Source organism: Octopus bimaculoides, chromosome 1 (assembly GCF_001194135.2).
Source record: "Octopus bimaculoides isolate UCB-OBI-ISO-001 chromosome 1, ASM119413v2, whole genome shotgun sequence".
Lineage (NCBI taxonomy): Eukaryota > Metazoa > Mollusca > Cephalopoda > Octopoda > Octopodidae > Octopus > Octopus bimaculoides.
Window position 1 is genome coordinate 94,917,994 of NC_068981.1, and position 12,596 is coordinate 94,930,589.

At 34.6% G+C, this 12,596-nt stretch overlaps 1 protein-coding gene and 1 long non-coding RNA gene across 2 annotated transcripts in view; one reads left to right on the top strand and one right to left on the bottom strand.

Moving 5' to 3' along the window:
- The window catches only part of LOC128247914 (uncharacterized), a 6,159-nt gene extending 3,345 nt beyond the window's left edge, over positions 1-2,814 (bottom strand). Inside the window, exon 1 of the long non-coding RNA XR_008264258.1 lies at positions 2,419-2,814. This is a non-coding gene — a long non-coding RNA (uncharacterized LOC128247914). The remainder of the gene's footprint in view (positions 1-2,418) is intronic.
- Positions 1-12,596, top strand: part of LOC106873157 (Na(+)/H(+) exchanger beta) — a 288,856-nt gene that overhangs the window by 23,818 nt on the left and 252,442 nt on the right. The window contains exon 2 of the mRNA XM_052968332.1: positions 9,020-9,435. Coding sequence (XP_052824292.1) covers positions 9,020-9,435 — 416 coding nt within the window. The remainder of the gene's footprint in view (positions 1-9,019; positions 9,436-12,596) is intronic.

A 12,596-nucleotide genomic window follows, 5' to 3' on the forward strand; every position in this document is an offset into this window, starting at 1 on the left:
ATATATATATATATACATGCATATATGGATACAGGACTCTATCGATGGTGCAAACAACATGAAATACGTAAGCAATAAGAAAAAATTGAAAACAGGACAAGTAAACACAGAGAAAGGACTCCTCATCAGTTGTCGGCTGTCTGTCTACTCCTCATTTTGAGCATATATATATTCTACAGAAAATATAGGAATTCTCGAACCGAACATAGAATAGTTCTAGCATGCCTCTTCAGAGAATCGAACCCTACACCTCAACAATTCTGGATATATATATATATATATATATTATATAATGGGAGAGAGAGAGAGATGTGTGTTTCTGTTAATTTTTAGTGCTACTGATAACACGTAACTCTGTACAACCTGTTTAATGGTAAAGCTGTTGCCAACTAAACTAGCAACTCTATCAAACCTACTTGGTAGCGAGGGGAAGTTTTCATTGGACACCATGCAGGACAAAAACAAAACCTGTCAAGGGCCATCTAGCAGCTGGGAGTGAGAGACTTCTAATCTTTGTTTAGATATCTCTCTAGGAGAAGGAAAACGCTGAGGTAACATCTGTTTGCATCTAATGGTGAAGACTAATTATTGGGTGGGGGGGGGATGCATGCATTGTTTATAGAGTGGGAGTTACCCTGTGCAAAGCCCTTCCTCACTATAAAAAGCTTCAGGAACAAATGTTGCTTGCATTTTAGCATCTCTATTATGTGTTGCTTACTTTGGCCTAGCCATAGCCTAAAAAGGGTAAGACATTCAATGCAAAATTCCATGATGAAATGAAGGGATGTGTCAGTGTGACTGGTAAGCTCTCTGAATGCATGCTGCAAGAGTCGTCCATATGTATGTATGTATACATATATGCATATACAGAAATATAAAAGTTTCAATTTGTTTTGAAGTGAATTGAGTAAATGATACTGAAGAGCTATAGCAATAGCAAAATATCAATATCTATCATTCTTGTTCATCGTGGGGCAGGTTGTCTTGCCTGTCTGGGACATTCGGTATTCAACACTCAGTATTATGTAGGAAGGTTTCTCTGAATGTTATTCTGCAGCAAATTGGCATATAAACAAAATACATACCCTATGTATGTGCAACCAATAATGTTTATATTATTTGAACTGCTTTTAATTTGAAATTTAATTTTGTTTCACTTTTGCTATGCCACAGCACATCAGCAAAAACTTCCGATACTATGTCACATAGAACAGGTTTTATTTACTTTTAACATTTTTGACAAAATTTTGTATTTTAGAAGTTATTTCGTCAGACGTTACAGAGTGACAATGGACAAATTCATGTTTGATAAGTGTCAATACATGAAACTCTCAGCTTTTGACTTACTCTCTAACTTTTGCCGATGATATATATACATATTACATATGTGTGTAAAAAAATCTCATCTCTCAATCAAACCAATGAAAGAGCCTCTACCTGGTTGCTCAACACGCTAAAAATAGCAGCCAAAATATCCCCCTACCTAAGCCACACGCCCATTGTATGTAATGTCCTAGATTATCCCTAAAAAGATGGTTTGCTGAAGGCTGGAATGTCTTTGATGATTGGTTTGCAGTATCAGGGTTGATTTGAGGCTAAATAACATTATGGTAAATTTCTATATTAACACCCACACAATTTTCACTAAGGAAAAAAAAAAAAAAAAAAAATTTGATTTTTTTTTTGTGTGGAATCAAGTACCCTGACCTCCTAATATGCTGCAAATCCCTTATTTTGGTTCAGAAAAAATTAGGTTGGTGGGTGAGGGGTCCCCCCCACACACACACACAAATCCTGGAATCATTGGAAAAACTTTTTTGGTTGAATGATTTCCTGTGACCTCCTAATATTACAAAATTAGGTTACTTAAGGTGAGCCTGGTGACTGATGGTTTTGGGGTCTTGCTGTTTGTAACTTTTGATGAGCCATGGTGCAACCAACAACATGGTAAAAATCCCTGCTATTAATTTGGTGTGGATGGGTAATATCAAATAATTCAATCACAACATATATTTAAATTAAACATGAAAAAAATTGAAATATTATCTTTCAGTATTTTATAAGGTAAAAATCTTAAATTATTAATTGACACATTATTAGTTATCTTATAACAGCAATACCTGAAAAAAATCATGGATTACATGGAAAAATGCGAGCATGAAAATATTCTTAAGATTATAAACCTGGAAAAGTACAGGACAAATTATTACACCTGTGAAATTATAGGACAAGCTATTACTTCAAGTAAAGTAAAGAATAAGAAATTTTTTTACTTAAAATGTTGCAGCTAAAATTAAAATTTGAATCCTAAAACTTATTTTATTATAGTTTACAAATTGCACTATACTTATTTAAGTAGAATTTGGCTAATTTACTACCTTAAATACAGAAAAAAAGTGACTAATTAAACAAACTTACAAATTAGCTGAACAGTTTTGTACAAAAAATTTAAAAGATGAGAACTGTAAAGAGTGTTAAATTAGAAGAACTGGCATTCTTTGCTGCAATATTTTAAGAAAAATTTTTTTATTCTTTACTTTACTAGAAGTAATAGCCTGTCTTATACTTTTAAAGGTGTAATAACTTGTCCTGTACTTTTCCAGAATATTATTTTTCATGCTCACAATTTTCCATGTATGTGCAACTGATAACATTTACATTAATGTAAATAGCACAATCAGTGTACCCAAATGCATAACAGTTTTGGTGAAAATGCTTTTTTTGCTGTTTGTTGTAGTTGAGTATACAAATTTTCATTTGATGTAAAAAAAAGTTTTAAATTCTTGATCAAAATGCACATAAATTAACATTCTAATTAGGGGTGTCAAATTACATAAAAATTCCTAATATATTGAAAAAAATCATTAAAAAAAAAGAGAAATTTCTTTTTCTTCTTAAATTGCTTATAAATATTCCTGATAAATACCCCTTTCATTCACCATTAGTACATAACCATAACATATGAAATATGAATTAATCTCATATTTTATTTAATCAAAATAGATGCTCAATTTTGAAGACATTACTTTGAATTGATATTAAACCACTTTCATATATTTTATATTTTGCTTTTGCGAGAGTTAAGAGTTGAAACTTTCAGGAATCAATAACATATATATGTTGGCCATTATTTAAGACATTTTATGAAATTAGGACTGATATTTTGGAAGATATGGTATTTTTCATAAAAAAATTTCTGTTAACAGTTTGGCCTTGCACATAGTATAAACAACTTTGGTTCCATTCTCACATGTCTAAACATAGATACAGTAATGAATTTTGAGATTTATGTTGACATGAGTTGATATCCTAGGTGTGCTGGTGATAAGTTCATAACTTGGCCATCTTTTTCCTGGCATGTTTCTTTTGTTTCCCTCTGCTTATCATCATCATCATCTTCTCACGAGAAGCCTGTTGTTCCTTGCACTTTGCTTGATATCAAGCATTTTGCTCCCTTTTTGCTTTCTTTGCTTCATTCCTGATGTCTTCCTTTGTTAGTGTACCTCTCCTTTTCATGGCATCCTTTTTCTCTGCATCCCTTTTCTCTGCATATCTTGCTCTTTGCTTTTGTAATATTTCTTCTTTCGATAATTTGCCTTGTTTTGAGCTGCTCTTTTGTCCGTTTGTAACTTCTTGTAATATGCAAGCCTTTCAGCACAATCCATATGGCAAAAATGTTGTGTAGGAAATTGTAAAAGGAAATGATGAATGTATAGTCAATAAGTATCTTTAGTACATATAATTCAGTTTCAAATGGACATATTTAAAATGATATTTGGGTTCACATAATTCAAAATACAATAAATAATGCTAAAATTACTTCTATTCAAACATTCACCCTTATCAGAAAACAATCATATGACCTTGATGCAGTGGAAAGCGGATATTAAGTCAGTCTTTTTCATCCTCAGCAATATATAAACATATAGTAATTTAAGTTCTCATTACTCAAACTTGCTAAAATTTTCACACAATGGATCATTACATATGTACAATTCATGTTTTAAAAACTGAAGTTTCTCTCAGTTTCCTTTTACCAAATCCACTCACAAGGCTTTGGTTGATCCAAGGCTGTAGTAGAAGGCACTTGCCCAATGTGTCCTACAGTGGGAATGAACTTGAAACCACGTGGTTGGGAAAGGCAAGCACAACTCAGCTGCTAGAGAAATATGCTGTTTTAAACACACAAGTAATTAAAGGGTTAACTTCTTGACTATTTCATAAAAGGGTCATGACCAGCATAGAGGGGATTCCTTGAGGTGGTGCCCATTAATATGCACTCAGCCCATACTACAACATGTACACTACAACAGAGTTGATCAGTTTACTACTGTTTTGTGTGTCATGTGATAAAACAGTGTCCAGGAGTGACTTAAAGGAATATGAGACAAAGGATTGCATTGGATGAGGAGAGGAAGGACTGCAATGAATACCAAATCGAAAGATCACAGCAGGTGGTGAGATGAAAGACTGTGGTAGGTAGTGATAAAAAGACCGTGGCAGGAAATAAGATGGTCTGTACTGGCTGGTGAAGTAGCGAGATCTGTCCAACCCACCCTGTATGGTAAAAACAGACACAACATGGTGAAAGGGATAATGATTGTCTTTCAGGTAGAAAATTTGTTCGCTAAATGATGCCTTTGTGTTATTTACTTCTAAGCAGTTTGATTCGGATTCCATGCTACTTCAAGTTTCACAAACCCCTAATGGAGCCAGTCTCCTCAGGCTGGTATCCCGCGAACCTGAGGAAACACGCTCCATTCGGAGCTTGTGAAACTTGAAGCAGCATGGAATTCGAATCAAACTGTTTTCAATAATACATATAACTCCCAATATATGTGTTGAGTGCCCTTTTATTATTTACTTCCATAAACTTTAATAACCTCTCTCTGTTAATGTTGCAGATAGTTTTTCTTGTTTGTTTCTTTTTACTCTAATTTTAGTCAGCTTCATAAGTATTTTTTGTTTTTGTATTTGCTTTGTAAGACTCTTTATGTGAACCTGTGTGTTAAAACAAATTTTGTTGTAGCTTGGGTGGTGGCTTGTTATACCAGTAATAAACACACACCCACATGTCAGTTCAATTTTACTTCTTTATTATTAGTTATTTAACCAAACAAGTGAATCAATTGCATGCTTAATCAGTTAGTCAGATTTAAAACAAATCTGGAGGAGAGAGGACATGTCATTGATGAGTTTGTGAATGGTGACAAAAGTACATTTGCAGGTATCTGATTGAGTGTTTAACCAACTGATTGATTAATTGATTGGCTAAATGATTAACCAATTAACTAATAATAAAGCAGTGGATCAGTGAATGTGTTTACTATTGGCATAATGACCCTAACATGATACAACAAAATTCATAAGTATACATTTGAACCAAAAAAGGTACTTCTATGTGATTGCTTGACCTCTTAGAAGTAGCAGCCAAATCTCCTTTATATCACACTCACCATCGTAAAAAGAAAACAAGGAAAGAATGATACAATAGATAATCTGATCCAAGATATATTGTTTCATAAACAAAGATGGTCATAGCTAGAATGACATTGATCTTAGGTTAACTTGGTTAGGGTTGACTCGGGGTTAAATAACGACTTAAGTATACATTCTATGAAAAGAAAATATCTAGTTAAAAAATTAATTATGTTTTTCAATCAGCATTCCTCTTGTGTGAGATTAAGTCAAACAAAAGGAAATTAAAACTAATTATTTATTTTCTTCCAATCAAAAATTGGCTTTGTAATCATTTGAGTAGATTTGAGATGGATTTTAATATATGTTTACATTGAACAAATGAGTAGATGACCAAAATATTGCTCTCCTTCATTTCTAAATAACATTACTTTTCACTTGACTTGCTAAAGATTGTAGCCAAATTTTCTTCCACTAACAGTATACTATCTTAAAAAGAAAGACACATTAAATAATATACTCCTAGATATATTATGCCAAGGAAGAAGTGGAGATGGTCAAAGTTAGAATGTGCACGCACACACACACACACATGCATTTCCACTCAATTTCCTTCTACTGAATTCACTCACAAGGCACTGGGCAGCTCACAACTATAGTAGGAAAGATTTGCCCAAGGTGCTACAAAGTAGGCTGAACCCAAAACCATCTTGAAAAGTAAACTTCTTAACCACAAAACTATTCCTGCTGAAAAAGAAACATCTAAACTGTCAGTCATACACTCCTGTACATGACATGAGAAAGCAAAAGCTGTGCAACCAAGCTAGTGATAGATATGTATTGCTTTACTGTCCAGTGACTACAACGACCTGTGAAGCTAACATAATAGACTATTTAGCAACTTGTGATCACAATATCATATCTTTCTGTAGTCATTATATTGTGCTTCAGAAGAAAGCATACACCTCTATTTGGTTTAATGTACCTGACTGACAAGTTTTTCTAGTACTACTCAGTCAAGTCATCGTTAATATCAAGATGCAAAATGCAATTAATAAATGAAAATAGAAAATAGATTAAAACCATTTTCCACCTATGTTAGTATTGTAATAATGGTGATTTCAAATTTTGACACAAGACCAGCAAGAGTTGGGGAGAGTTTAAGTCAATTACATTGACTCCACTGCTTAACTTATATTTATTTTATTGACCCTGAAAGGATGAAAGGTGAAGTTGACCTTGGCAGCATCTAAACTCAGAATGTAATCGACTGATGAAATGCTGTTAAGCATTTTGCCCAGCATGCTAAAGATTCTGCCAGCAGGCTACCCAGGACTAGCCCGAAACCAGTATAAGTTGTGGCAACATGATGAGGTAGCAAAGGTTCTGCATTGGCAACTATGTGTAAAGCAGGTGTTAGAGAGAGGTAAGACATGGTATGACCACAAACCACTTAGAGTTACTTAATTGGAGACTTGCAAAATCCTGTAGGATTTCCCAATTCAAACAGACCAAGTGTTGAGCACAACAAACCAGGCCTAGTAGTGGTGGACAGAGTAAACCACTTGTGTTCTATTATTGATAATGGCATACAACTATAATATAGTTGTATGCCTATTTGCCCTACAAATAGTTAAGAAGGAAGGTAAGAAAGGTGGCGTATACAAACCTCTTAAATATGAGATAACCTGACTGTGGAAGATGAAAAATATGAAGATAGTGCCAATTATTGTTGATCAAAATTTATTAAGTGTATCATGTGTAACCAAGCTATTTTGCCAGTCCTTTCTCTGTAAAACTTCACCCCTCTGAAATTTCTCCCCTGTCCCCTGTGTTTCTTTTATTTGTCAATTTTCAGCTGTTCAAAATGAACATGTAATGGTTTCAATTTCACCATCTCCAGAGCACTTGAGAGTAGCATGGGCATAGCTCCCTCCTCCAGATCAAACAATTAAGAATAACAACAAAAATACTTCAGTGGGAATACACTTCAACTCATTGTGTTCCTTTCATTGATGCAGTTTTTCTTTTGTTCTTAAAGATAGCTTTTAACTAACTGAGAAGAATGATGGAGGGAGAGACTACCATGGGATACTACCTGAATGAAAAAAATAAATAGGAAAGAGTGTGCTTATGTACTTGTTGTAGTGAGTCCAAGAAATTTTAATTAATAAAAAGTATAGCAATGAAAAAGATCATGTGTGTGTGTGTGTGTGTGTGTGTATATATATATATATATATATATATATATATATATATATATATATATATATATATATATATATATACATATATATATATATATACTTTTTATTAAAGCTGCAAAATTATCACAGAACTGTTCCTCAGTTTCACATTCCTTTTCATCGAACAGTTGTTATCATCATCATTATCGTCGTTTAACGTCCACTTTCCATGCTAGCATGGGTTGGACGATTTGACTGAGGACTGGTGAAACCAGATGGCTACACCAGGCTCCAATCTGATTTGGCAGAGTTTCTACGGCTGGATGCCCTTCCTAACGCCAACCACTCAGAGAGTGTAGTGGGTGCTTTTACGTGTCACCCGCACGAAGGCCAGTCAGGTGGTACTGGCAACGGCCACGCTCAAAATGGTGTATTTTATGTGCCACCTGCACAAGAGCCAGTCCAGGGCCACTGGTAACGATCTCGCTCGAAAATCCTACGAAGGCCAGTTGTGATATATATAATATAAAATTATATATAATTATGTAAAGAAAGTTAAAATCAAGCTGTGTCCTCTTGAAGCACACCTGCTTATTCCAGTACTCCAAAGTCATATGTAGATATGTAGATGTTTAGAGTTGAAAATTCTTGAAACTATTTTTTGCAGAGTAATTACACATCAAAACAGGAGATTGGAAAAAGAAATTGGTATTATTTTGATACTATTTATTCATCACACATGTGTTTCAGTGCATACACACAATTTGAATGCTGTCATTCTAACACATAAACACATAGTAAGTTATCTGTAAGCACACATGCTTGAGTACGTATCTGTTGTTCAATTCAAAATTTCTAATAGTAATAGACCAATAATGAAAGTGAACTTTTGACCTGTTAAAGATAGCTGCAAAAAATCTTCCCTTACAATAAGTGGAGTGAGAGTTATGGATATGCCATAGTGTGCCTAAACTAAATGCCCAACAGTAATTAATTTTGTCTTTCTATTTTATGTGTTCAAATCCTACCATGGTTGATACAGTAAGTACTGGGCATTTGCTGGGGTTGATACAGTTGACTATAATGTTAGTTTTTGATTTGTATTTTCAAGCCAATGATGATCATTATTTTGGCTACCTTTTGCCTCAGTGCAAGTTGTTTTTTTCCTCTTCTTAAAGTATTGTTGTTTATAGCTCTCATTGTATATAATTATCTTCTTTTCTTTGGCACCCTAAATCATTTCTTTTGGAGAGTATTGTGTTTTTGGAACAAGTTTTTAATTATATTTTCCTTTTACTTGTTTCAGTCAAAAGACTGAGGCTTTTTTATTTCTTGTTATATATTTAAGCTTTACTGAAAACTATTCATTCATTATAATTAATATTTTTATTTTCTTTTTTTTTTTTCTCTTCTAGATTGGGACACTCTGAAATGGAGGAAATCCATCGTAATCTCTCTGTTTTTGGCAGTTACAATTCTGACTCTGCTTTCTTATATGCCTTACTTCATCTCTTGGCCTGCATTGACATCTGCAAATCTCGCTCCAGATTTTGCTGCAATTTTTGCTATCATGACTTTGATTTTGGTCCCATTGATAGCTAAGCCAGGGCCCATACATCTGTTCAAACTGATCTGCATATTACTACTTTCTGTTGGCCTCTACCATATTCTACGTTGCAAAGTCAGGCTCTTGTACTGCTTTCTACTCAACTGTTTTATTTTTCCACTTGATCCTTTACCATTACTTGCTGCCTTCAAAGATATTCATTTCAACACCATTCCTGACTTCATTGTATTTGGAGAATCCCTCTTAATTGATACAATTTCCTTGGTAAGTATAATACAAAATTTTGTGTGTATGCTTGCATGTGTGTATATGATATGTAGGCACAGGCATGGCTGGGTGGTAAAGGAGTTTGCTTCCCAACCACATGGTTCCAGGTTCAGTCTCACTGCATGGCACCTTGCATAAGTGCCTTCTATGTTATCCCCAGGCCAACCAAAGCCTTGTGAGTGAATTTGATTGACAAAATCTGAAAGAAGCCCATCATGTGTGTCTATCTATCTATATATATATATATATATAAATCCAAAGAATGTAACAGACAAGAATGAAAACATACAGACAGGAAAACCACAACGGCACATTCATGGCTTTCTATTCATCAGTCAAGCTTCCAATCATCATTACAGTTTCGGCCTGTTGAGATATATGTCTTTGTGTGTGTATCTCCTTGTCTTGACATTACATGATAGTTGTAAATGACTGTCACTGTCATACAAGCAGTGTCATTCATTTTCTGTATTCTACGTAAACATACCTACCCATGGAGAAACAGGTGAAGGTTGGCAACAGGAAAGGCATCAAGCCATAGAAAAATCTACCTCAAGTAAACTCCATCCAACCCATATAAAGATGGAAAAGTGGATATTAAATTATGATGATAATGATGAATTCTTGCAATATTTTTATTCATTTACTTGTTTCATCACCTTTAGTCGCACATACATACAAGTCAACCCCAGGACTTTTTCTTTGGAAGCCTAGTATTTATTCTATCAGTCCCTTTTGTTGAACTGCTTGGTTGTCAAGCGATGGTGAGGGAACAAACACAGATACAAAAATAAATAAATGCATACATGCATACATACATACATACATACATACACACACACACACACACACACACAAACAAACAAACAACCTCTTTCAGTTTCCATCTACCAGATTCACTCACAAGGCTTTGGTTAGCCCGATACTTGCCCAAAGTGCCATACAGTAGGACTGAACCTAAAATCATGTGGTTGGGAAGCAGACTTCTTACCACACAGCCACTCCTGCACCTATATCAACATTTTTTTGATAACTATTATTGCTATGTATTGCTTCATCGTTTTCAATCAAAAAAGTTGAAATTTTATTTTATGTTGTTATATTTAAAATTAGATTTATCCAAGTGTTAGAGCAAACTAACTTTTTTTTACTACAAAACGTAGACTTGATACTCTGACACAGAGATATAGCCAGGATCTAATGTTAGTGAGGGCAAACACATATAAAATAATGGCATACCAAACAATTTTTAACTCGTTTCTCTTATATTATGCAACATATTTCACTAGTAATATTACACGTAATTGTATTCAACATTCATTAATTTCATGATTCATTAACAATGTCATTATATATGAATCTGCTGATGTAGTTAATTAAACAGTTAACAAAAATTGTGCCTTTCTGCGATGGTTTTTGGTATGCAGCATTGATTTTTACAATTCTGTGAATAATAATAATAATAATAATATTTTATAAGCTTAAAGCTTATAAGTGATCACCATGCAATGACTAAAGAAAATAGTCTAAATATTGGGGCATATAAGCCCTAGATGGAAAAAAGTTGGGTTCTTGTATGTGTGGAACTCGAACCCATAGATCTTTGTTTTTGTGACAAGTGTGTTACCATTATACTGACATACAATTTTTTTTTTAAATTGTTGAGAAGGTGCCAATTTGAAAAATGTGCTCACAGAGGTGGGGGAATGGTAACTCCCCTTGCTCCCCTATTAGCTAGGCTACTGCTCTGACACCAGCTTAAGTAACTCTTCATTACCTTTCAAATTATTGTCATGGTCACTGTGTCATCATCATCATCTAATGCCCATGTTCCATGCTGGCATGGGTTGGATGGTTTGAAAGGGTCTGATTAGGTCCAAGGACTGCATTGTGCTCCAGTGTCTGCTTTGGCATGGTTTTTATAGTCGGATGTCCTTCTTAATGCCAACTACTTTACAGCATGTACTGGGTGCTTTTCTTCATGTCATCAGCACTATTGAAGTCATCATACAGCTCACAAGTCTACAGATTCCTGGTAGGTGGTGGTGACAGTGGGGGTTGGTGTTTGGCTTTATGCTAGGGGACAAGGAGTTAAAGTGTGCAAGAAGAGGGTGGCAGTTAGAGCAGATTCTTGTAGAGGAATTGCATGGCTACTCACATTTGGTAGAAGGAAAGAAACGGTAAGTAGGGCTGTAAAGAGATAAATAGTAGCGATGTGTTGCCCAAGTGGCCCCCTCAAAGCACAAGGTGAACAGAAGCAGGTAAGTGGGTTTGCAAGATTGTATGGAAAGCAGATGTGGGAATGGGGAAGTAGACTACAACTGTAAAAATTGGCTAGGGTTGAAGGGTGGATGTCTGATGTGCCATGAGTTTAAAGGTCCTGAATCACAGTTACTCATGAAATGCAATTTCAGAAATAAACAATAACTTAAGATTTGTCAGCATTAATATAATCTGTAGGGCTTCAAAGCGTTAAAATATATGGTGAGATGGGCTGACCATTTTGAACTTACTGATATTAACCCTTTTGTTACTGTATTTATTTTGAGATGCTCTGTGTTTCTGTCAGTTACTTTAAATATAACAAAGAATTTAGTAAAATAACTTAGTTATAATTAAGCTAGTGTTAGGAACATAAATTGTGACTAAGGTTTGGTGGAAGATTTTAATTCAAAACTTATGAAAACAAGACATTTGTACTCAGAGCCAGGGCCGGTTTCAGCCGGGTTAGTAACGAAAGAGTTAAACTATTGACATAGGTAAATAACTGTTATCAATGCAATTACACTTTAGGAATATGTTGCTATGAGGTTACCAGATATCTATGTGACTGTTTCTCTGTCTATCTGTCTCTCTCTCTCTCTCTCTCTTGTTCTGTGTGTGCGTGTGTGTGTGTATCTATCTATCTATCTATCTATCTATCTATGTGTGTGTATATATATATATATATATATATATGGGAGAATATACAAATAATAACAACAGACGAGGACAGGTGGTGTAAATAACAAAAGTATATATTAGTATGACGCTCGGGAATACGGAAAGTCTTTGACGTTTCGAGCTACGCTCTTCAACAGAAAGAATACGGAGACAAGGAGAAAAACACGGAGAAAGAAAATTGAATAGTGTTCAGTCAACGGTCAATCATAATAATG